This window comes from Microcebus murinus, chromosome 8 (genome assembly GCF_040939455.1).
Source record: "Microcebus murinus isolate Inina chromosome 8, M.murinus_Inina_mat1.0, whole genome shotgun sequence".
NCBI classification, from domain to species: domain Eukaryota; kingdom Metazoa; phylum Chordata; class Mammalia; order Primates; family Cheirogaleidae; genus Microcebus; species Microcebus murinus.
The window spans coordinates 107,261,312-107,286,987 of record NC_134111.1 but is presented as its reverse complement, the minus strand read 5'-3'; the positions used below and the strand labels follow the sequence as shown (position 1 = coordinate 107,286,987).

The 25,676-nt window shown below is 56.8% G+C and overlaps 1 protein-coding gene across 2 annotated transcripts; it reads right to left on the bottom strand.

Moving 5' to 3' along the window:
* Window positions 1–1,802: 1,802 nt before the first annotated feature.
* Window positions 1,803–25,676, bottom strand: ING5 (inhibitor of growth family member 5). Of its 2 annotated transcripts, none has more exons than XM_076006134.1 (8): window positions 25,554–25,676; window positions 23,375–23,446; window positions 20,371–20,537; window positions 18,242–18,353; window positions 17,640–17,730; window positions 7,235–7,370; window positions 7,033–7,094; window positions 1,803–5,209 (listed from the first exon to the last, which is right to left on the bottom strand). In XM_076006134.1, exons 1-8 carry the CDS (start codon window positions 25,588–25,590, stop codon window positions 5,167–5,169), a joined length of 720 nt encoding a protein of 239 aa, XP_075862249.1. In that variant the 5' UTR covers window positions 25,591–25,676; the 3' UTR covers window positions 1,803–5,166. The 2 variants fall into 2 exon arrangements, with proteins under 2 accessions (XP_075862249.1, XP_075862248.1); XM_076006133.1 differs by having other exon boundaries at window positions 17,640–17,733; window positions 25,554–25,675.

The window sequence follows — 25,676 nt, the reverse complement described above, 5'->3', positions numbered from 1 at the left end:
GGCAGGCACCTCAGGAGCTGAGGCCTCGCCCCGCACCGCCCGGCGGGACCCGGCACACCCCTCCTGACCCTTTCCCTGAGCTCCACCGCATTATGCCAAAAAGGCACCGAAGGGTGAAAGCCCTACCGCGCGTCCTGCTGTGGGACCCAGGGCCTCAGTGTCCACTCGGGGCCTCCGGCCCAGCGGGCAACATCCCTGCGGGGTGCGGACCCACGCGGCAGAGCAGACCCCTCGGACGCTCGGAAGGCAAGGGCGGGCCTGAGAGGGGCAAGCCGCTCCTGAGTCCCAGCGCCACAGAGCACCCTCCCTACCCCTAACCCCCAACCCTAATCCTAGAACCCTAACTCCCTAACCTCCTAACCCTAAAACCCTAAGCTCCTAGCCCTCGCCCCCTAACCCTAACCCCTGCCCTCCTCACGTCTGAACCTGGCGAGCCTTTCCTCCGAGTTCTAAGCCTAGGCAGCCCCCCCACCCCCATCCCCACCCCCACCCTTGGGTAAGGGTTGTCCCCATGTTCACAGTTTGCTTTTTTGGGACTCCATGCGCTGAGTTAACCCGTTAGAGTAACTCAGATGGTCTCTGCTTTCCGGATGCAGCCACTGGAACCCAGAGCGGCGCGGAGGCACCTGCAGTGCTGGTCCCTCGGGCGCACCAGCTCCCTGTCCTCAGCGAGGCAGACCAGGGATGTCCTGTGGAGCGTAAGGTAATGAAAACCTCTGGCCAGGTCAGGGCAGGACCCAGGAGGAGCACACTGCCCCGAGGAAGACTGGAGGTGTGCAGTTGGTTTTGTCAAGTAAAAGCAAACGAATTCGGTGGCTCTTGGTAATTGGCAGAGAGAAACCAGGTTTCACACAGGTTCACAGCTGTGCACCACATGCCAGGTGAGTGCTGAGTGGCTCTGGTAACTTCTGGAGCAGCAGGTGTATCGGAGACATCACCTACGTCTTCAATAAACCACGTTCCCTAAGATCTGCCCACCCTCTTTACAGGTAAGTCAAATGCAGAGATGTTGCTGCATCTTCCAGGTGTAGGATGCATTTTGCTTCTGGGTTACCATCCTGGTAGAAAAAGGACATCCTAGAGACACCTACGAAGCCCTTGTTCCACTGGTCAAAGTCAGTTTGGGAATTTTGCCAGTTGTCAAGTATGTTTCAGTTACACATTCCGGAACTACAGAGATGACCAGAGGGGTCTGTGGACCCCCCTTAGTGCTCAGCCTCAAGGCCAGTGGCATCTTGGACCTCTGAATTAGTAACAATTCAGAACCAATAAAGATTACCACCCCACCCCCACCCCCACGGCGCCACCCCCCAGCAAGCAGCTGCAAGTACCCTGGAGAATGTTCTGGAGGAAAACAGTACATTGTGCCCGAGGAGTAAATTTTTGTCAAGCTCACCCCGAGCTGTAGTGTTTTGTAATGGCAGCCCGAGCAGACTAGGACAGCTTCCAAAGGGGTGTCAATATCCACGTGAGTCTTGGAGGCAGCCCTTCCATTCCAGAGAAAGCACAGTGCACCTTTACGAAGCAACATACATGTTCTCACTGATGCACGCGTCCTTCTTGTGAGCTTGGGGACCAACTTCTGATGCTGCAACCTAGCCAAGGCCCAGCGCTGGCCACCGACCCTCCTGAGCACCCAGCCAAGGCGAGACACAGGGTCCTGCCACGCCATGGCCAGCAAAGCCCCCAACAACTCTCCTGCGATCACCGCACGTCCCTTCAAAACTCAGCTTGTGGTATGCGTTTCTCTGGGCACGACACTGAAATTGTACACCTGTTTCCCAAAATGATGTACTTTCAAACGTTTGTTCCAAAAAATACTTTATTTATTAAACAATATATCCATAATCTATAACATGATCCAAAAATACAGATATACATCTTTACATTATTTAATAAAAAGATTTACAATATTATCTTTCCTTTACAAAGGGAACATAGATAATTCCTTGAAAATAAAACGTGACATTCATGTTAAAGCTGCTCATCTTTTTGGATGAAATGTGGTTAAGGGTGAACACCACAAAATACACACATAGGAAGAAAGAAACTTCATAAAACTCTCTCCTGAATGGGAACACTTTTCTTACATTTCCCCTGCTTTAAAATTCCTCTCAACACAGATAATGAAGACCAGTCACTGTCCACTAAAAGTCTAGGAAAACCTTAAATCTTCAATGCCCAAGATAAACGTCCCTTGTGGTGTCGCTCTAGCCCGTGGAGACCGGACCTCCCAGTCCCACGACAGGGCAGCCTCCTGGCTCTGTGGCTGTAGGAAAGTGCGCTGGGCCAGTCACTGCTCGGGGAGCCCCTGCCCAGGCTCCCCAGACACGTCGGGAGGCGGAGTGCAGCACGGCTGCTGGGCGGGGAGAGGCAGGGCTGGCCGCTGTCCCCTCCATCCCAAGAAGCCCTCCCGCCATCACTGGCCACGCAGCTGCTTCCGGCTGCCCCAGGCCTGCTGGAAGACGCCCGGCCCCCACCGCCCTGGCCACACTGGTCTCAGGTCTACCTGCTCAGGGGCCTGACCACAGAGGCAGACGGCCAGCTGCTGCTCAGCGTCACGCGGACCTCAGCTCGGCGCCCGTCCCAGGCAGCGGCACCAGCACGTCCACAGATCCGAGGGACTCGGTTTAACAAACCTTTGTAGAACACAGCATGCCTTGTCCTAGAGGGAAACTAGGGACCTCCTCACCTTGCTACTGCTGACACGGCACGAGGACAAGGAGAGGGACTCTGCTTCCCCGCTGCGCAAAACGCCCCTTCCCTGACAGGTGAACCCAGGCCCCGGAGGAGCCACGTCCTCGGCTCAGATAAAGCAGCCAGAGCGACCTGCAGGGTCCCGCCCCGACCCCTCAGCCCGAGACGGACGGGGCTGGCTGCACGGCCACCGCCACAGCCAGGTCTGCAGCCAGGCAGGTGTGGGGAGCTCTGGTCCACAACTGAACCCCAGAACCACGGGGGCAGCACGTAGACGGTGCAAGCAGCACCACTCCCGCCGTCCCTGTGCGGGGCGGAGCGGGCCAGGCCGCAGGACCTTCCTTCCTGCCCAAACGGCCATTCCCGAGTGTCCTCCCCTCGCAGCCAGTGCCAACAGTCGAGACAGGCATGCCGTCGGCATCCAGGCAACATTCCCAGGAATTCTATTCTGCTCACGTTTCCATGTTTATTCCACAGCTATGTGCACGTTATTTTGGTGACGTTATTCTAAATGGCGAAAATAAACACTAAAAACAGGCAAGCACAGAAACCTTAAAACGAGGCCAGAAACAACAGGGGCGCCGCACGGGGACCAGCAGGTCGAGCGAGCCCCGAGGGAGGCCGGCGCCCCTCCCCTGGGGCCTGAGACAGTGGAAGCCTGATCAGCGCCAGAAACCACATCAACAGGCTCGCGTCTCCCTGGCGCCCGGCCTGTGTGCGAGCCGTCCAGAGGCGAAGCGTCGACGTTAAGTTGGTTCGTAGGGGGTCTCCAGGCACCGTCGTGCGCCGAGCTCTCCGTACTTACCTGTCCCTCTCCACGACGAATGGCAAAAGAGTGGAGAAAAAACTTTCCCACAGTTTGCTCTCTATAGTCTTCAAACACCCGTGTTCATAAAAAGCTGTTATTAAACAAGAAAGAAACCACGCGCTGGTTTCGAGGCTGAGACTGAGGTGTGGCCGGTGCTCTGGGCTGGCCGCCTCCCCCCTCCTGAGTGGCTGGAAGGCGCCGGCTCCGGAAGCTCTGTCAGGCCTGGGACCCGACGGAGAGGAGTGCAGCAGCTGCCAAGCATCCACCTGCACCTGCCGGCACCTGCCCACACCTGTCCGCACCTGCCCACATCTGCCACCTGGAAACGGCCTGCACGTGCCCCCTGAAGAGGCCCAGAGCAAGCCCAAGCCCGCACTGAGGCAGCCGAGTGGCCCGAGCCCCGCTGAGGGCCGTGCCCCCCTCTGACGTGCTGTGGCGAGTGGCCCCAGTCACAGCGCTCCCTGTCCTCTCCTGGCCAGCACTGGGGCACAGGAGGGAAGACGCGTGCGGCCGTCAGAAGGAACCAGCCAGAAGGCCCGCCCCGTAAAGACGAGACTTTTCCTAAACCAGGGATTTCACGCCTCAGCTCTCTCGGAGTTTCTTCTGGTGTGAGGACAGGGCAGGCTCCCTGTGCCCCGAGGGTCCCTGCCTCCTCCACACGCACGCCGGGGGTTTCTGAGGGTCCAGGATGCTCTCGCACAAGTGGTCTCAGACCGATGTGTGCGTCCTGCCCACCTGCTACCAAAAAGATGGCTCGAAATCGTTGGTGAATGCTGACGAAACAGAAAGCACACTCTAGTCTCGCTGCAGAAGCACCACTGCGGCCCGGCAAGCTCACAGACGGCATCACCGCGCAGCCCCGGAAACGCTGCTGACGGGCAGCGTGCGCCGGCGTGATCCGCCCCCACTGGACTGGACTCACGGCACAGACACACAGCCCCACAGTCTTCACGCCAGCACAGTAATCTCATCTTCACAGTAAAACGCCGGGAATTCCCAGGGGACGGGGCGCCCGCCCACTGCCACGCCGTCTCTGCCTGGCGCCGGTCACTGGCAAGAACCGCTTCCTCCAGGAGGCGCCCCCAGGGGAGGACTGGTGCAGTGAGGCTGAGGCCGCCGCCTCCCACGAGAGCCCTTCCCGGCACGTCAGAGGGGCCCTCGCCCAGGCCCACAGCCGCCGAACCGGCATCGCAGCCCAGCGAGCAGACGGGGCCGCCCCGCGCACGGGCGCGGCAGAGGTGCTTGCGCACGGGCGTCGGCGTGGGCGCGCTGCGCACAGTCGGGGAAGCTACTCACAGACTGCGCGAGGTGCAGCGCTCGCTGCACGGTGGGGGCAGTGTACCAGGTCAAGGTGTCCGCCCCGCCGAGGCTGCACCTGGCAGCGAGTCCCTCGGGCTCACTCAGTGCCTGCGCGCTCGGTGCTGGGGTGGGGTCTGTATAAAACGTCACAGGGATAAAGTCTCTGCGGCAAGTCCCCGTAGGATCACGGCTCCGTGCAAACAGGGCTGGGGGTTTCTGGTCTTAGGAGACACCAGAGTCACGACTGGCCACTGAGTTCTTAAATACCCATCGAACAAGGTAGCTTTAAAATGGAGGAAATATTGCAACGTGAATGAGGGGACGTATGGACTTGCTCTCCCGACCCGGCACACGGCTTCTCCTTACTTCTTCTTCCTCTTCTCCTGGACGCACCGCGGACAGAACCTGGGGAGAAAGGCCCAGTGAGTGACGCCTGCCACACCCTTCCCCAGCGCTCAGGACACCCAGCTCCCCTCCGCGTGGCCCCCAGAGCTGCCGGGTGCTGGCGACGCAGCACTGAACGGCGCAGCCCTGCCCGCTGGGGGGGGGGCCAGGGCGCAGGCGGCGCTGTCTACGCATCTGCTTGGAGGGTGACGGACTCACACCAGCGAACACTCTGCTCTTACACGCGCACATTCCTCTCAACCGAGGGGATTGCTCCCCTCTGGCTGCCGCCAGCCCGCTGTTGCCTATTGCTCACTGCAGCCGGAGTCCGTGGGGCCGGGTGGTGCAAACTCACACGCACGCCGTGGGCCAGGCAGGCCCACACTGCACCGTGGAACCTTCCTGTTTCTCAAGGGCCAAGCAAGTTCTGGAGCCTCCGCCACGGGGGCTGCTCTGGAACAGTCCTGGACAACGGCAGCCGCTCATGACACGGGACATTCTAGCAGGTTCCCCAGCCAGTCCCGGACACACACAGCAGCAAACATCAGCTCCCACCAGGCCCGAGCCTGAGCCCGGGGCCTCTGCCCTGACTCTGCAAGAACCGGGAGCTCCAGGGCGCAGGTCCGTGTTGCAACGGTGTGTCCGCCCAGAGGGTTCAACTCTTGGGAAAAAGGAAGAAGCCTGAACACTCAGCGATCTATGGAAAGGACATGGAGAACCCCCACGTCCCGCCACGCACCCGTGTCCTGCACCGGGCCGGCTCACTGCGCACGGGACAGCCCCGCCCTCTCCCTAATGCCGACTGCACTCCCACGGCAAGTCCTGCAAACGCAAACTCGCCCGAATCCCATCGTGAATCAGACCTCCCCGCCCCACGCCCCTGCCCCGAGCCACACACGCCTGTTCTTTATCCCACGTGTACCAGCGGGGCACACGTGGGTTCGGCTGTTGCTATGCCCGCCTGCCGCACAGTCCGCCACGTCTGCCTGGCGTGGGGTGCGGCCCAGCACCGGCGCGGTCCCTCGGTGCGCAGGGCGCTGCAAGGTGGCATCTGTGGCCACGAGACAGGCCTGTGTCAACATCCGTGACATCAGTGAGCTGGAGGGACCGGAGTCCTCCTCGTGGCGTCCACCCTCCTCCGTTCCCGCCCCGTCCTCACGTCACTCAACGCGCTCTCGCAACTGTGGGCCGGTCCCAGGGAGCTTCGACCAGTTACCACAGCCACCTCTGGGTGCTGCCCCAAGGAGCCGGCGTCCTGCAGCGTCATTTTCAGAACGTGTCCGTTCTCAGCACATGTGAACAGAACCACTCTGGTCTTTATGTAAATGATCCTAGGAAAGACGGTGCCAGCCGTCGCCGCTGCCGGCCGAAGGCAAAGACCTAGGAGTGCGCTCACGCCCGCATGGCCCCGCCAGGGACAGCCGTCCGCACGGCCACGGGCCACACCCTGGCTCAGCGTCCAGGCTCATCTCTCCTCAAAACGTCCCTCGGGGACAAGAACCTTCACTTCTCATTTAAGAGATCGCCACCTTGCTCGAGCGCCGGGAGGGCTGGTTTTGGGAAGACAACTGAATGTCAGTGTCACGCGAACACAATAAACGCAGTCCCGGGTGGGGTCGGCCCCAGGCCCAGTGCTGAGGGGCAGGGGCACCGCAGCCGCACCCGCAAGGCTGGGCAGGAGGCGCACGCACAGCCCCCGCCCCCACGCCCAGCTGCTGCTAGTCGCTGCCAGTCGGCCCCAGCCGCGCAGCCCAGGTCCAGCCACCAAGGGCCTCCCTCACGGGAGACCGGCAGCCCAGCGCCCAACAGGCGGGAAGAAAGCGGAGCGCGTGCCCCATACTGACCATTTTCCTTTGGGCTTCGTGGTGAGGTCCACGCAGGCAAAGTGAAACCACTCGATCGGACACTGCAAGGTAAAGAGAAAAGCTTGCGTTCTGCGCGTGAAGCACAGGAAGCGCCAACACCCCCAGCCCCGCCCGCAGCCCCTGCCCAGGCACCCGCGCCCCCAGGCGCTCGGCCCAGCCCTGCATGGCGCCGGACACTCACGTCGGGGTTGTCGCAGCCGATCATCTCCCCATAGGAGACCTGGTGGCACAGGCAGTACGTGGGCTCGTTGGGATCCACAGGCATGTCCAGTACGTCGGACGGGTGCACGGACAGGATGGTCTCGGTGAACTCTGACCTGGCGGGGCACAGACACCGCTGAAGGGCACGGCAGGGCGTCTCCGGCCCTCCTGCCGCCGGGTCAAGGTTCCCTCACTCCAAAACCAAGAAGGTGACTGTTCCGAGGGGGATCTGTGACGTGCTCTGAACTGCTCATCACGAATAAACAAACGTGCTTCCGTTTTTCTTGTTGTTTAGAAACCGAAGTATCAGTAATTCCCGGAGCCCATTACCGCAGAGGTTCGCCAACTGAGCATGCCCTTCAGGGGTGCTTTCTTCCTGAGTCAAAGACCTTCAATCAAACCTTCAATAGCCCCTCTGACCAAGCAACGTTCTTCTAAGAATTTATAGCAAGAAAATAAGATGTGGCCGGATGTGCTGGCCACACCTGTCATCCCAGCTACTCGGAGGCCGAGGCAGGAGGATGCCTCGAGCCCAGGAGTTGGAGGCTGCAGGGAGCTGTGATGACACCACTGCTCTCCAGCCTGGACGATAAACAAGTAAGATGTGGGCAAAGTGTTAGCTGAAGAGATTTCACTAGAATGCCATTTACCACAGAAACCCAGAAACAGCAGGGCGGAGGCAGGGCGGAGGCAGGAGGCACCACTGCCACAAGGACCGGCGCGGGCAGGGCACATGGGCACCCTCGAGGCTGCAAAGTACCATGCTCGCCACACAGCGAAAGGGCCCCGTCTCCTCTAGGCACAGGAAGCCTCTGTCCCTCCCCTCTGGGTGTGTCTCTGAGGCCCCTGGGGCCAGCAGACCTCACCACCCACCAGCAGACAGCTGGTGCCTGAGAGAAACCTGGTCCTGACCCAGACCAGCCCCACTGCCAGGCGGCCGGCGCAGTCCACGCCGGACACGCCCTCCTCCCCCGAGAACAGCCTGTGTCCAGGCCCGCCACGCGTCTACCGGGGACCTCTGCCCCCAAAGCCACCAAAACAGCAGCCCCCCCACACACCGAGCCGTCACCACCCCAGGCCTTGCAGCAGGGTCACTCTGACCACACGCCGCCGGTCGCTGCTCCATTCCCCACGGCCCCCCTCCGATCCCCAACAGCTGAAATTCCACCCTGCCCCTCGCCCCTCAAACCCGTGCCATCAACACCTGGGACCTGGGCGGAGACTTCTGCCTATTTGAAAGGGATGGGTGCACTTACGGGAACTTATTCTTTACTATGTTAGCATTTTTAGATAAACTTGTAAGCTGCAGGGCAGGGTGGACGGTATGTACCCAACGGTGCAGAAAGAGAAAAATCCGACCCAACCCACCCCCAGCCCAGGAATATCTATCTGCCTATAAAAACGCAGGTCCACACGGGACCCCGGCCTGGGGAGGCAGACCACTGCCACCAGGGTGAAAGGAAGAGAAGTGCAGAGCCCGAGGGAGCGACGCCCACCTTCCCGAGTGCCCATCGGCAGCCTCCCGTGCCTCTGCAGCCGCACGCGTGTGCATGTGCGTGTGTGCCCAGCAACGCCCAGGACTGCCTCGGCTCAGGTGCCACCCAGGGCTCCGGGGCCCGGCTGAGGCTCTCCCACAGGCCGCCTGCCCTCCGCTCTGCCTCCCCGGGAACGACAGGGCCTGCGCTTTAGGTCTGGCGTCCTGAGCGTCACAGAGAGCACCCGGGTCCACGTGCTCTGCCGACGCGGCTTCCAGGCGGCAAGCGGCCCTTCAGCCGAGGAAGCTGTTTCTTTGCTTGTCCCGAGAACGGCCCGTGACCGGCTGGACTCAGCCGTGGACGCTGGCCCAGGTTCAGGGCAGGCCACTCTGGCCGCCCTGACATCTGTGCACCCGCCACCCAGGGCGCACGGGGGGAGGGGGGGGCACGGAGTTGCACGGAAGCGCTAGACCCAGCCCGCCAGCCACGGGGGACTGCAATCCTCACCATCTGTGACCACCCTTCGCGCTTGCCTTTACACAGCAGTGGCCGCGCAGCGCGGAACGCAGGGCTTCTGTCGGGGAAGGAGAAGCTCGCGGCGTGCTGGCGGAGTCTGGCCCGAGACACGCCGGCGGCTTCCGAGTCCCTGAAGCAGGGCCGGGCCTCGGGGAGGAAGCTCAGCACTGGGCCCGGGTCTCCCGCAAGCGCAGGCCCCAGCGTCCGGAGTCCCTGCCGAGGACGCCCTCGAGGACAGCTTGTTCCCGGGGCAGAGGGGATGAGAACTACTCCCGCTCAAGGCACAGCCAGGCTGTGGCCTTGGGGTCCCAGCAGGGCGGGGCAGGAGGCGCAGAGCGCTGCGGCCACCACGAGTGAAAACACAAAACCCAACAAATTGCAAAAGCCACATTTCTAAAGATGTAGGAAAGCCGTGGAGCTGCCGGGGCTCGGAGCCCCACGGAGGAGGGAGCCACGGGCCAGGGGCCGCACGGGGCAGGCACAGCCACCGCCACCTGGGAGCCTGGCGCACGGCGGCCCTGCCCCCCAGACATGGGCGGAGGGACCCCGCAGCCTCAGGACCTGAGAAAGCGCCTGCCCAGACGCAGCCGCCCCTCCACGCCGGCCTGTGCCACTGCAGGGGCAGCTGGGCCCGAGGTGACACAGCGGAGCGGGGCACTGTCAACTGCAGGCCGAGCCCGCAGCGCCTTCACAGAGGGCAGGACCAGCGGGACCGGGCATCCTGCGTGCTCAGCAAGGGGCTGCCCGAGACAAGTGAGGAAGCTCGACCTGCCCCGCCCCGCCCTGACGCAGCTCAGCCCGCCTGGACCAGACGGAGCAGACACGCTGCAGGGGATGGAGAAACGTCCTCCTCTGCTTTTACACCTACGCCCAGGCAGATAACAAGAAATTACAGGACATGAAAAAAGCAGGAAAATATGACTGATAATCACGTTATAAGACGTGAAAAAATCAGGTGGTGGCCAGGTGCGGTGGCTCACACCCTTAGTCCCAGCAGGAGGCTGAGGTGGGAGGGTCACCTGAGCCAGGAGTTTGAGACTACCCTGGGCAATATAGCAAGACCCTGTCTCTAAAAAAAAAAAAAAATTGTTATTAAAACTGGAAAAATTTAAGCAAGAGATTTAAAGGACTTATCAATAAAAATGAAAATAGACACTTCTACTTCTGACCAGGATAGTAACAGGAGCTTGCCCTCCTGCTGTGAACAACTGGAACATAAAACACAGGAAACAACTGTTTCCAGACACTGGACAAAAGGAGGCACAGGACTTCGGTCTTGAAGAAGGTAAACAAACAAGAGACCTACGACCACCTGGGCCCTCCACCTGGAGCGCGGACTACACACGCACGGCGTCCTGCCGAACCGCGGGAAAACACGATGTCAGGGAGGATGAGGCGCTGGAATCTGGGGCGGCGTCCCAGGAAGAGGCAGCTGCAGGGAAAACGCACCCCGTAAACCTGCAGAGGGAGCCCTCTGAGTTCGTGTGCGCACGCGTGAGAACACGGGAGCGCTGGGATGCGGCGACTCCCAGAGCTCAGACAGGCAGGGAGCCATGTGAGTTCATGTGTGTGCACGCCTGAGAACACAGGAGCGCTGGGATGCTGCGACTCCCAGAGCTCAGACAGACAGGGAGACAGCTGAGTTTGTGTGTGTGCACGCGTGAGAACACGGGAGCACTGGGATGCGGTGACTCCCAGAGCTCAGACAGGCAGGGAGCCAGCTGAGTTTGTGTGTGTGCACGCGTGAGAACACGGGAGCACTGGGATGCGGTGACTCCCAGAGCTCAGACAGGCAGGGAGCCAGCTGAGTTTGTGTGTGTGCACGCGTGAGAACACGGGAGTGCTGGGATGCCGCGACTCCCAGAGCTCAGACAGGCAGGGAGAAGCTGAGTTCGTGTGTGCGCACGCGTGAGAACACGGGAGCGCTGGGATGCCGCGACTCCCAGAGCTCAGACAGGCAGGGAGAAGCTGAGTTCGTGTGTGCGCACGCGTGAGAACACGGGAGCGCTGGGATGCCGCGACTCCCAGAGCTCAGACAGGCAGGGAGCCAGCTGAGTTTGTGTGTGTGCATGCGTGAGAACACGGGAGCGCTGGGATGCCGCGACTCCCAGAGCTCAGACAGGCAGGGAGCCAGCTGAGTTTGTGTGTGTGCACGTGTGAGAACACGGGAGCGCTGGGATGCCGCGACTCCCAGAGCTCAGACAGGCAGGGAGCCATGTGAGTTTGTGTGTGTGCACACGTGAACACGGGAGCGCTGGGATGCCGCAATTCCCAGAGCTCAGACAGGCAGGGAGCCATGTGAGTTCGTGTGTGTGCACACGTGAGAACACGGGAGCGCTGGGATGCCGCAATTCCCAGAGCTCAGACAGGCAGGGAGCCATGTGAGTTCGTGTGTGTGCACACGTGAGAACACAGGAGCGCTGGGATGCCGCGACTCCCAGAGCTCAGACAGGCAGGGAGCCATGTGAGTTTGTGTGTGTGCACACGTGAGAACACGGGAGCGCTGGGATGCCGCGACTCCCAGAGCTCAGACAGGCAGGGAGCCAGCTGAGTTTGTGTGTGTGCACGCGTGAGAACACGGGAGTGCTGGGATGCCGCGACTCCCAGAGCTCAGACAGGCAGGGAGAAACTGAGTTCGTGTGTGTGCACGCGTGAGAACACAGGAGCGCTGGGATGCCGCGACTCCCAGAGCTCAGACAGGCAGGGAGCCAGCTGAGTTTGTGTGTGTGCATGCGTGAGAACACGGGAGCGCTGGGATGCCGCGACTCCCAGAGCTCAGACAGGCAGGGAGCCAGCTGAGTTTGTGTGTGTGCACGTGTGAGAACACGGGAGCGCTGGGATGCCGCGACTCCCAGAGCTCAGACAGGCAGGGAGCCATGTGAGTTTGTGTGTGTGCACACGTGAACACGGGAGCGCTGGGATGCCGCGACTCCCAGAGCTCAGACAGGCAGGGAGCCATGTGAGTTCGTGTGTGTGCACGCGTGAGAACACGGGAGTGCTGGGATGTGGTGACTCCCAGAGCTAAGACAGGCAGGGAGACAGCTGAGTTTGTGTGTGTGCATGCGTGAGAACACGGGAGCGCTGGGATGCCGCGACTCCCAGAGCTAAGACAGGCAGGGAGCCATGTGAGTTTGTGTGTGTGCACACGTGAACACGGGAGCGCTGGGATGCCGCGACTCCCAGAGCTCAGACAGGCAGGGAGCCATGTGAGTTTGTGTGTGTGCACACGTGAACACGGGAGCGCTGGGATGCCGCGACTCCCAGAGCTCAGACAGGCAGGGAGCCATGTGAGTTCGTGTGTGTGCACGCGTGAGAACACGGGAGCGCTGGGATGCAGTGACTCCCAGAGCTAAGACAGGCAGGGAGACAGCTGAGTTTGTGTGTGTGCATGCGTGAGAACACGGGAACGCTGGGATGTGGTGACTCCCAGAGCTAAGACAGGCAGGGAGCCATGTGAGTTTGTGTGTGTGCACACGTGAACACGGGAGCGCTGGGATGCAGTGACTCCCAGAGCTCAGACAGGCAGGGAGCCATGTGAGTTTGTGTGTGTGCATGCGTGAGAACACGGGAGTGCTGGGATGCTGCGACTCCCAGAGCTCAGACAGGCAGGGAGCCATCCGAGTCCATGTGTGTGCACGCATGAGAACACGGGAGCGCTGGGATGCGGCGACTCCCAGAGCTCAGACAGGCAGGGAGACAGCTGAGTTTGTGTGTGTGCATGCGTGAGAACACGGGAGCGCTGGGATGTGGTGACTCCCAGAGCTCAGACAGGCAGGGAGCCATGTGAGTTCGTGTGTGTGCACGCGTGAGAACACGGGAGCGCTGGGATGTGGCGACTCCCAGAGCTCAGACAGGCAGGGAGCCATGTGAGTTTGTGTGTGTGCACGCGTGAGAACACGGGAATGCTGGGATGCTGCGACTCCCAGAGCTCAGACAGGCAGGGAGCCATGTGAGTTCGTGTGTGTGCACGCGTGAGAACACGGGAGCGCTGGGATGCAGCGACTCCCAGGGCTCAGACAGGCAGGGAGCCAGCTGAGCTCCAACCGCCAGGCGGACGGAGCTCAAGAGCACTCATGAGCCTGCAGACGGGGCACCAGCCCTCGAGTAAAGCTCACCCTGACCCAGGGCTTGGAGAACAGCCCACCGCCCGCTGCCTGTCTCCACAAGTGCAGTTTTACTGCGGCACAGCCACGCCGTTCATCTATGTATTTCTTTCCTTTTTTTTTTGAGACAGACTCTCACTCTGTTGCCCGGGCTAGAGTGCCATGGCATCAGCCTAGCTCACTGCAACCTCCAACTCCTGGGCTCAAGCAATCCTCCTGCCTCAGCCTCCCAAGTACCTGGGACTACAGGCATGTGCCACCATGCCTGGCTAATTTACATATATATGTATTTTTTTAGTTGTCCAATTAATTTCTTTCTATTTTTAGTAGAGACGGGGTCTCGCTCTTGCTCAGGCTAGTTTTGAACTCCTGTCCTTGAGCGATCCTCCCGCCTCGGCCTCAGAGTGCTAGGATTACAGGCATGAGCCACTGCGCCCGGCCTCATCTATGTATTTCTTACGGATGTTTTCAGAGCTCCAACAGCAGAGCTCTGTGGTCATAACAGAGACACTGCTTTAGGCCTGCAACCCTAAGTGCTTACGATCTGGCCCTTTACAAAAGTTCTCTACAAAGGCTAGAAATGAACATGCAAAGTGCGAGCTGAGCCGCGAGCGGAGCGCAGGCTGGGTGTAGCAATGCCATCACAGCTGGCTGCAGCCTCCGACTCCCGGGCTCGAGCATCCTCCGCTCAGCCTCCTGGGTGGCCAGGACTACAGGTGCCACCACCACGCCCTGCAGTGATCGCAAAGCCAGACAAAGCAGAACTCGAGGCAAGAATATTACTAGGCATCAAGAGACATTTCCTCAGGATAAAGGAGAGGAAAAGAAGCCCTAAATGTGTATGTACCAAGCTACACAGCATCAAACACACGAAGTAAAAACTGGGAGACGGACAGGACTGAGAGAAGAAACACACAAATCCGTAACCAGGGCTGGAGATTTGAACCCCCCTCGCGCGGTGACTGACAGAACGAGGAAACAGAACAACCGGAAGGACCAGGGAGCTTGAGCAATACCGTCACCCACGTTTTCTGGCATTGCAGAAGACGCTCCCCAACAACAACAGTAAGACGTGTTCTTCTGAAGTTCACACGGAACAGTCAAGACAGATGATAAACTGGGCCCTAACACAAGTCTCAACTGATTTTAGAGGATTTCAATAACAGAATGTTCTCTGATCACAAGAGAGTTAAACTAAAAATTAAATTGAGAAATTTACCTGAAAAATCACAAATTATTTGGAAACCGAGAAACATACTTCTACATGTTATAGGACAAAGAAAAATTACAAAGAAAATTTTCAAATATTTTGAGCAAAATAAAATTAAAACATAACATCTCAATATCTGTGGATTGCAACTAGAACAGTAATTACGAGGAGGAATAAGAATCAAGTCCAAGCTACGTCCACCATAGAAAGCCAGAAAAAGAAAAGTAATCCCGTGTTCAGTGGAAGGAAGGAAATAAAAAGTAGAAAGAGGCCGGGCGAGGTGGCCCATACCTACAATCCTAGCACTCCGGGAGGCCGAGGCGGGCGGATTGCTCAAGGTCAGGAGTTCGAAACCAGCCTGAGCAAGAGCAAGAGCAAGACCCCATCTTTACTAAAAATAGAAAGAAATTACCTGGACAACTAAAAATAAAAACAAAAAATTAGCTGGGCATGCCCGTAGTCCCAGCTACTCGAGAGGCCGAGGCAGGAGGATTGCTTGAGTCTAGGAGGTTGAGGTTGCTGTGAGCTAGGCTGATGCCACGGCACTCTAGTCCAGGCAACAGAATGAGACTCTGTCTCAAAAAAAAAAAAAAAGGTAGAAAGAAATGCAACAGAAAACAAAAAATAGAGAAAACAAAGCACCAATACCAGGGCAGAAAGAGGGGACGTCATTACAGACATCGGAAGGTTAGTAATGTAATATTAACAACTTGATGTAAAAAAATCTGACTATTTATATAAAACAAATTTCTCGAAAGACATCACCAATGCTGACCAAGAAGAAACAGCCTGAATACTTCCACAGCTTTAAAGAAACTGAACTCAATGAAAGTGTACACTTAGAATATCACTTTACTGTATGTAAATTATTCCTTAATAAAGTTCATTTAAAAGGCTAAAAACACAAGCAAAACTAAACTTTAATATACAGAGTCCAAGAATGCACAATTGGAAGATCAGACTATAAAAAAACATGGGAAATAAACACTACAGCAGTCTGGGTCACGTGTGCTTGGGGACAGAGCGAGGACGCTGCCCATTGCTGGGACGCATGGATGGGGTTCTCCCAACAGAGCTGGTCACCAACTAGCTGCTAGTCACTCACCAGCTGCTAGTCACCAACTAGCTGCCAGTCACCAACTAGTTGCTAGTCACTCACCAGCTGCTAGTCACCAACTAGCTGCTAGTCACTCACCAGCTGCTAGTCACCAACTAGCTGCCAGTCACCAACTAGTTGCTAGTCACTCACCAGCTGCTAGTCACCAACTAGCTGCTAGTCACTCACCAGCTGCTAGTCACCAACTAGCTGCCAGTCACCAACTAGTTGCTAGTCACTCACCAGCTGCTAGTCACCAACTAGTTGCTAGTCACTCAGCAGCTGCTATTCACCAACTAGCTGCTAGTCACTAACAAGCTGCTAGTCACCAACTAGCTGCCAGTCACCAACTAGCTGCTAGTCACTAACAAGCTGCTAGTCACCAACTAGCTGCCAGTCACCAACTAGCTGCTAGTCACTAACAAGCTGCTAGTCACCAACTAGCTGCCAGTCACCAACTAGCTGGTAGTCACTAACCAGCTGCTAGTCACCAACTAGCTGCCAGTCACCAAGATGTTTGCCTTACAATTCCTTAAACTACGTTTGTTCTGTGTGGTTTTCTGTATCTGCCCATTACTTTAAGATACAAAAGTGTTATTTTTTTAAAGATAAAAGTGTAGACACCATGTTTAAGAACCGAAACTTTTCCCCTTTTTCGTCAAGAAAAGCTAACTCTGGCCGGGCGTGGTGGCTCACGCCTGTAATCCTAGCTCTCTGGGAGGCCGAGGCGGGCGGATTGCTCAAGGTCAGGAGTTCAAAACCAGCCTGAGTAAGAGCGAGACCCCGTCTCTACTATAAATAGAAAGAAATTAATTGGCCAACTGATATGTATATAAAAAATTAGCCGGGCATGGTGGCGCATGCCTGCAGTCCCAGCTACTCGGGAGGCTGAGGCAGAAGGATCGCTCGAGCCCAGGAGTCTGAGGTTGCTGTGAGCTAGGCTGACACCACGGCACTCACTCTAGCCTGGACAACAAAGCGAGACTCTGTCTCAAAAAAAAAAAAAAAAAAAAAAAAAGAAAAGCTAACTCTGGGCCGGGCGCGGTGGCTCATGCCTGTAATCCTAGCACTCTGGGAGGCCGAGGCGGGCGGATTGCTTGAGGTCAGGAGTTTGAAACCAGCCTGAGCAAGAGTGAGACCCCATCTCTACTATAAATAGAAAGAAATTAATTGGCCAACTAATATATTTAGAAAAAAATTAGCCGGGCATGGTGGCACATGCCTGTAGTCCCAGCTACTCGGGAGGCTGAGGCAGGAGGATCTCTTGAGCCCAGGAGTTTGAGGTTGCTGTGAGCGAGGCTGACGCCACGGCACTCACTCTAGCCTGGGCAACAAAGCGAGACTCTGTCTCAAAAAAAAAAAGAAAAGCTAACTCTCCTGACCCCCGACTGCCCGAACATCTCCGGGGAGGCTCCGTGGTGGCACTCTGCCGCTTTCCCTTTAGCCAGAACGTCCCTTCCGTGAAGCAGCACTGCAGCGCCAGCCCAGGGAAGGGGTCAGCAGGAGGACGCCTTGAATAAAGTCTCTCCAAGAAGTTCAAGTTACATGACATGCATATTTAATAAACGTGGTCACACAGCTCAACAACGAACACATGCAAAATATGCATCTCTATATAAAATAACCGGGAAACGTGTAAACACTCACGCTACTTAGAGAGCGGCTTAGAGTGACTCTGCCGAGACAACCACGCGCGCACCCTCCTCCTGCCGCCCGGGGCTGCGCGCCCGGCGCTGCACGGACCGGCTGGCACTGGCGGCGGCTCCCGGTGGCGCAAGCCCAGCCCTGGGACAGCAGCTCTCAAGCCTGGGGCAGGTCCCTGTGACACCGGGACGCCATGCCGGTGACAACGGCACGCCCCTCAAAGGCTACGGGAGGAGGGCCGACTCGGCGGCGCGAGCAGACCCAGAGCTCTCCACTCGGCCGGCGGCGTTCGCCCGGGGCGGCCGCGGGAATGGGTGTTCCTGGGGAAAGGGGCCTCTTACCCTGCTTTGTGCTTCTTCTTCTTCGGAGTGTCCTCCTCCGACGTCCTCCTGCCTCGGCCGCGGGACCCCCTTTTTTCTTTCTGACCCCGACCTTCTGGAAAAAGACCCAAATTACTTTTGTAGGATTCAGGAAGGCCAGACGAGATCAGCCCAGACGTGCCGTTTACCACGATAGCCCTGACACGTTTACTGGCAACAGTCTTCAAAACCCCACAGTGGGCCGGGCGCGGTGGCTCACCCCTGTCATCCCAGCACTCTGGGAGGCCGAGGCGGGTGGATCGCTCAAGGTCAGGAGTTCGAAACCAGCCTGAGCAAGAGCAAGACCCTGTCCCTACTATAAATAGAAAGAAATTAATTGGCCAACTTTTTCTCTATATAGAGAAAAAATTAGCCGGGCATGGTGGTGCATGCCTGTAGTCCCAGCTACTAGAGAGGCTGAGGCAGGAGGATGGCTTGAGCCCAGGAGTTTGAGGTTGCTGTGAGCTAGGCTGACACCACGGCACTCACTGTAGCCTGGACAACAGAGTATGACTCTGTCTCAAAAAAAAAACAAAAAACCCTACAGCTAACAGGGATAAAACGAGGGGAATTAACAGACTTGCTTTTCAGCCCTCGCCCCCCGGAGCTCTCGAAGTCGCTGCCCTCCATCTTGTCCTTCAGGTCTGCCTCGAAGCGGGCCAGGTCCGCGTCCAGCCTGCGGATGTGCTTGTCCACCTGCCAGAGGAGAAGCAAAGTCGCATTTTAAAACAAAAGCAAATCCCCTCAGAGCCCACAAACGCACTAAGGAGTGCCCTTTGATTGAGTCTTCAACTAACAAAAGCTCTACTGAGACAAGACCCACTATTTTAAAGTTTATGCAAAACTTTCTGCACCAAGTTTTGACATGTCAACAGAATAAACCCTATTGAGGGAAAAAACGTAAGCGAAGGCAACAATGAGAAACAGAGTTGTGAGATGCATGGACTAAGGGGCAGAGACATCTGGTAACGGAACCCTAATTTAAAAATCTGACCGGGCAGAGAGGCACACCCTGCAGTCCCAGCTGAGGCGGGAAGATGACTGGAGCCCAGGAGTTTGAGGCCAGCCTGGGCAACATATCAAGACCCCATCTCTAGGCTGGGCGCGGTGGCTCACGCCTGTAATCCTAGCACTCTGGAGGCCGAGGCGGGCGGATTGCTCAAGGTCAGGAGTTCAAAACCAGCCTGAGCAAGAGCAAGACCCTGTCTCTACTATAAATAGAAAGAAATTAATTGGCCAACTAATATATATAGGAAAAATTAGCCGGGTGTGGTGGCTCATGCCTGTAGTCCCAGCTACTCGGGAGGCTGAGACAGAAGGATTGCCTGAGCCCAGGAGTCTGAGGTTGCTGTGAGCTAGGCTGACGCCACGGCACTCACTCTAGCCTGGGCAACAAAGCAAGACTCTGTCTCAAAAAAAAAAAAAAAAAAAAAAAAAGACCCCATCTCTAAAAATACAAAAATTTAAAGACCAGATTGGTTCTTGAAAGAATAACCAAAAAGAAAACAGAAAATTACTCTTTGCTTTAGGAAAGGACCAGCTGGAAGAAATAAGAGACAACAACGTGGTCAAAGCACCAAGCACGAGTTAACTTCAGAAGGGCCCCACAGAGAACACGGCCCACTCTCTGTCCAGCTGACTTGGGACGCCGGCCGACACCTCGAGGCTATGGCCAAGAGCAGCACCCGCACCCTCTGGTCTGAGTGAACGAGTCAACTTCGCTGTGCATGGGGCGAGTGTCACTGTCTTCGTGACAACCGACCGAAGCTAACTGTTCAGATAACAGCCTGCCTGGCCAGCGGCATGGCCGTTTGGGGCATCAATATCCCCCATGTAAGCCCTGGGTTCTCCTCGAGTATCTCAGGATCTCAGGGACATCACAAGGCAACGGCTTTGTGCCCTGACGTGAGCCCCGAGTAAAATCAACTTGGGAGGAAACTGGACCAAAAATCCAGTTTGCCTAAAGCTGACAAAACCAAATATTGGAAAAATATATAAAGACAAATGGTTCTCCCAACCAAAAAAAAAAAAAAACCCACAGGAATGGTCCTAGGTGATGGACATCCCTAACCCTAACCTGTACTTTATCTAGAAGAATCCCACCACCAAAGACAGACTTCCACCTCAGATGCACCCATTTCTTTTTTTTTTTAGTTGGACAATTAATTTCTTTGTATTTTTTTCTTTTTAGTAGAGATGGGGTCTCACTCTTGCTCAGGCTGGTCTCGAACTCCTGACCTTGAGCAATCCTCCCGTCTCGGCCTCCCAGAGTGCTAGGATTACAGGTCTGAGCCACCACGCCCGGCCCCATTTTTTTTTTTTTTGAGACAGGGTTTCTGCTCTGTTGCCCAGGCTAGAGTGCAGTGGCGCCATCGTAGCTCACTGCAACCTCCAACTCCTCGGCTCAAGCGATCCTCCTGCCTCAGCCTCCTGCGTAGCTGGGACTATAGGAGCTACCACATCCAGCTAATTTTTTCTATTTTTAGTAGAGATGGGGTCTCGCAGTGGCTCAGGCTGCTCTCGAACTCCTGAGCTCAAGCCATCCTCCTGCCTCACCATCCCAGAGTGCTGGGATCACAGGCTGAGCCACTGCACCCAGCCAATGCACCCATCTCCGAGGAGCTTTTCCCTGCTGTTGCCTGAAAGGCAGGAGTGCCCGCCCATGGGAGGAAACCTGGCCACCGGCCCCCACCCGCCACTGCCGCCGCCTCACCATCTCGTAGGTCTGCATGGCCAGCTGCACCTTGTCGTCGCTGTACTCCTTGCACTTGCTGTAGGCGCTCTGGATCTTCTGCAGGTGCTCCACCCGCTGGTCTGGAGAAAGCGTCTTCACCCTGGAGATGTACTCCGCAGCCAGGATGTCGATCTCGGCTTTCTTATCTGACAGAGAAATGGGGGAGAAGCTAGCCCTGCCCGAGACACCAGACTGGCAACGAGTAAAGTCTGACAACATCAAGTTGTGGCAGAGACGCGACTGACACAAACTCAGGCTCTACTGGCGGGAGCACACGTGGGCACGACCATTCTGTGCAGACAGCCCGGTACCGTGTGGACGTACAGACTGCACAGCAGGGCACCTTGCCCAGGGCACACCCAGCTTAGACTGCTGTCCAGCGAGCGGTGGCAGTGCCCTCTTTGACTCTCATGCACCGTCTGAATAAGTAATTCTGTGGTCACCTTACCTAGGACCTGGCCTACTGCTCCTAGTTATACACCCTGAAGATATACACCCTAATCAGAGTACTTAGGCACCAAGATACACATGGGAAAACATTCACAACACCAGAAAACCACCCTAACATCCAATCCACAGTAAAACTGATGAATAAACTGTCGTCCACTCTCACAACAGAATGCCGCCCAGCAACAAAGACCAAGCTACAGCTGCACACAACGATGTGGCTCAGCCCCACAAAAGGTGATACTGTGCAAAAAAGCAAGACATAAAGGAAAACACGCTGTAGGATTCTATTAAAACCAAGGGGAGAAAGACACCACTCTTAACCCCTTGGTTTAGAGAGGTGAGAAAGCTATTGTTAAAGGTGGTGAAGGATCATCGACAACTCAGGGTGGTGGCCCCTTGGTAGGGGAGGGATGTGATGACTCGGAGAGTCACACAGGCTTCCAGGCTTTCTCCATCTGAGTGGCAGAAACAGAGCTTCGCCTGGTAATAGCTGTTAAGCAATCTGTAAACGTTTTATGCTTATTTATCAATGTATGCCATAGTGCACAAATAAAAATAAGTCTCTCCATTCCCTAGTCAAGATGATGGACCTGAGTAAAAAATTGAGCTACTCCAATCCTGCAAAAGTGTGCCCAACATAATGAACAAAAAACCTCCCACACCAAAACACATCATTGTAAAATTTTAACCCTCAGGGATAAAGAGAATACACCAAAAGCTTCTGAGTAAGAAAAGAAACAGAGCACACACACAAAGGAAATGGCATACTATTTCTCAACAGCAACATGAAGCTCGGCGACCGGGCGGCTCCCCTTGGACACTGAGGAACCGACTGCCAGCGAGGAACTCTATACCCAGCCAAACTGTCAATCACATATGAGGCTGCAACGAACGAACACATTCCAGACATGCAACGTTACGAGAAATGTATCTTTCTGTGTACCTTTTTTCAGGAAGCTACCAGAGGAAAGGCTCCACCAAAACAAGGGAGCAAATAAAAAAAAGAGGATATTTAAGATCCAGGGTACAGGATCCCTCACTGAAAGGGATAAAGGGAGATCCCAGGACAGTCCCAGGGCAAAAACTGTGCGGCAGGCCTAGACACAATCGGGACATAAGGCTCCATGAACAGCGCACACGGAACTGGCCGGTAACCTGATGGTCAGGCCACAGTGAAAAGCCCGTGGAGGTGGGAGACAGGGAGGGTGGAATATGAAAAACAAAGCCAACAAACAGGCAATTAGTAACTCCAAGAAAAACACGAAGTTATTGAAAAATGTCATATGACTCAGTTTTAAACTACCTGTATGGCTGTATGGGGTAGGAACACCAGCATTGGTCTCAACACCAACCCTAACTGACTGCACACGAGACGGGGGGGGGGGGTGTGTGTGTGTGTGTGCATGGGCTGGGGCGGGGCGGGCAACTGGAGAAACACATCTTTACTTGCTCTAATACATGAGAATAAGTCAAGTCCGCACGGACAGGAAATAAAATAAGAAATAGCAGGCTGGGAACGGTGGCTCACACCCATAATCCCAGCACTCTGGGAGGCCAAGCCAGGAGAACTGCTTGAGCCCAGAAGTTCAAGACCAGCTTGAGCAACAGAGCAAGACCTGTCTCTACAAATAATTTAAAAATTAGCCAGGCGTAGTGAGTGCCTCTGTGGTCCCAGCTGCTTGGGAGGCTGCAGCAAGAGGAACACTTGAGCCCAGGAGTTCAGGGATACAGTGAGGTATGATCACAACACTGCACTCCAAACATCTCTAGAAAATAAAAAAGAAAAAAGAATTAGCAACAAAAATGTGTTGTTCAGAAATGGGGAGTTTAATACCAAGAGGCCAAAAAGTACCATGTAGGCCGGGCGTGGTGGCTCACGCCTGTAATCCTAGCACTCTGGGAGGCCAAGGCAGGTGGATTGCTCGAGGTCAGGAGTTCGAAAACAGCCTGAGCAGGAGTGAGACCCCGTCTCTACTATAAATAGAAAGAAAGTAATTGGCCAACTAATATATAGAGAGAGAAAAAATTAGCCAGGCATGGTGGTGCATGCCTGTAGTACCAGCTACTCGGGAGGCTGAGGCAGGAGGATTGCTTGAGCCCAGGAGTTTGAGGTTGCTGTGAGCGAGGCTGACGCCACGGCACTCACTCTAGCCTGGGCAACAAAGCAAGACTCTGTCTCAAAAAAAAAAAAGTACCATGTAACATTTTAACTACTAACACACTTTCAAAATAGAAAAATTTTAAAAGGAAACAAAAAGGCAACAAATATTTTGACTGGAAAGAAGGACAGTGATAAAAATGTGACACGAAGATGTAAAGAATCCAGGAAACAAAATCTGATTTTAAAAGTACCAGCACTCTCTCCACTGCGCGATGCACACGGCCCAGGGCTAGGCCACAGCCCTGCTACACTGGGGCCCCTGGAGGCCTTCCGCACCCTCACAGCCCCCTGCTGCCTCCGCCCCTGGCCTTAGGGAGCTGCCGGACTGGCTGTCAGGGCCCAGTCCTGACCACACTGCAGGGCTGAACCCACCTTCTGTCCTCTGGTCCAGCTCCCGCATCAGCTGGAAGTTCCTCTGAAGTTCACACGGAAGGTTCTCGATACCTAAAGCACAGAGACATACAAGCCGTGCACCTCTCAGTGGCAGGGCAAGAACCGGCCTCCAGAGTTTTACACCTAGTGTGCAGTGACAAGCCCGCCTTGTCGTCTGCTTCTGTTTGGGTTTAGGGGGCAGAAGGATTAAGATCTCTTTTTAGGCATAGGACAAAACGGGCTGACACACTTCCAAAGTTAGAAACCAACACCAGTACCAGCAGCCATGAGACTCCTCCTCCCAGGCCACACCCAGCCCCTCCCTCTAGATCCCCCACTTTGGTGAGCAGCATCCCCCACGGCTCAAGCCAAAAACCTGGGGTCCTCCTTGATCTCCCCGACTTTACGCTGAGAGAGTGCACCAGGCAGTGTAGACCACACTGCCCAGGAGAACTTGATGCAAGAATGGAAATGTTCTGTGAGCTGCCCAGCACAGTGGCCACTGGCCACATGGGGCTACTGAGCAGCAGAAATGGGACTAGTGCAACTGAGGGCCTCAATCTTTAGTTTTACTTGAAGTTAAATAGCCCCTGTGGCTGGTGGCAACAATACTGGACAGTCAGCCGCAAGGACCCGGCCACCCACCTCGCCTCTCGCAGACGCCCTGGCAACCCTTTAAAACCCAACTCTAATCTGCTGCCTCAAGTCCCAGCAGCTGCCCCAGCTCACCCAGAGCACAGAGCATCCTCCCTACACAGCCTCTGGGCTGCGCACGCCCCAGAGCAGCCCTGCGCCCTGCCCCCCGCTCTGCTCTGTCCAGCCAGGACTGGGCATCGCCCTGCCCATTCTCAACCTGCTGGGTTCCCTAAGGGTCCTCTACCTTCTGTGAACTTTTTAAAGACCCAAGTGCCGGCCGGGCGTGGTGGCTCACACCTGTAATCAATCCTAGCACTCTGGGAGGTCAAGATGGGCAGATAGCTCAAGGTCAGGAGTTCGAAACCAGCCTGAGCAAGAGCAAGACCCCCCCCCATCTCTACTAAAAATAGAAAGAAATTAATTGGCCAACTAAAAATATATAGAAAAAATTAGCCAGGCATGGTGGCACATGCCTGTAGTCCCAGCTACCCGGGAGGCTGAGGCAGGAGGATTGCTAGAGCCCAGGGGTCTGAGGTTGCTGTGACCTAGGCTGACGCCATGGCACTCTAGCCTGGGCAACACAGTGAGACTCTGACTCAAAATAAAGAAATAAAAACCCATGTGCCACACCTGACAGTGAGGTGCAGGGAGATGGGGGTGGTGTCTGCTTTCTTGGCTGCTCAGCCCAATACCTAGACCCAGCAGGTGCTCAGGAGCCTCGCGATGCTGTGCCTTCATGCAGGTGACAGAACTCACTCTAGACACTCCTTGGGAGACCCGCTGGGCAGGCACGTTAAGGACCTCCCGACTTCTGCTCCCCCACCAGGGGACCCCTGACACGCAGGCCCCAAGACACCAGAGCAATCTAGTGCGTCCCCTTCGGGCAAGGCTGCATCCTGGTCTGCCCACGTGCCCGGGTGGCTCCCAGCTCTGAGCACCTGGATCACTCACTGCTCTCAGCCACCTGGGCAGGCCCGAGCAGCCAGGCTGGAGTGGCCGTGGCATCCCCAGGGCAGCGGTCCCACAAGGGCACTCCACAGCCTCCCTGCCCAAACACGACCCCCACGACCCCCGGGCAGTCCCCACACCACACGTGGGCTCTGCCACTCCACCAGCAGGTGACCTAAGCCGCTCCGGGCCTCATGTCCACACCCGTAAGGAGTGGGAAGGAATCACCCACTCGGTTGTCGGGAGGCCCGGCCGCTGCCACCCGTCACAGGGACGGGGACGCCACGGGCCGGGCCAGGCGGGGAGAGCGGCGCCCAGCAGCCCGCACGCCTGCCCTGGCCAGGTGCGGCCCACCTGCTGGCCCGGCCGGGGGCGGGGCCGAACGGGGCGGGGCCGTGCCCGGAAGCCCCGCCCCGCGCCCGCCGGCCCCGCCCCGTCGTGACGCACCTGGAATTGGCGCGGCCGAGGCGGCGGCGGCCCCCGCCCGCCCCACGCGCCCCCCGTCCCCGCGCCCTCGGCACCCCCCGCGCCACGCACCCCCGGCCCGGCCCCGCCGCCCTCCCCGCCGAGCCCGGTGCGCGCGGGCGGCGCTTACTGTCCAGGTAGTGCTCCAAGTACATGGCGGTCGCCATCTTCGCCCGCGCCGCGCTCGGGTGCGCCCAGTGCTCGCGGGGGCGGCGCTCCTGCTCACGCGGCGCGCGACTGGCCGCGGCCGGCG

What these genes read in the sequence shown, in the direction of transcription:
- ING5 (XM_076006133.1), bottom strand. Translation starts at nt 25,590, where the DNA reads ATGGCGACCGCCATGTACTTGGAGCACTACCTGGACA. An exon ending in CCATGCAGACCTACGAGATG is followed by an intron (nt 18,354 to 20,370) that starts GTGAGGCGGCGG and finishes CTCCTCTGGCAG; the next exon opens with GTGGACAAGCACATCCGCAG. An exon ending in ACGAAGCCCAAAGGAAAATG is followed by an intron (nt 5,210 to 7,032) that starts GTCAGTATGGGG and finishes CTTTCTCCCCAG; the next exon opens with GTTCTGTCCGCGGTGCGTCC.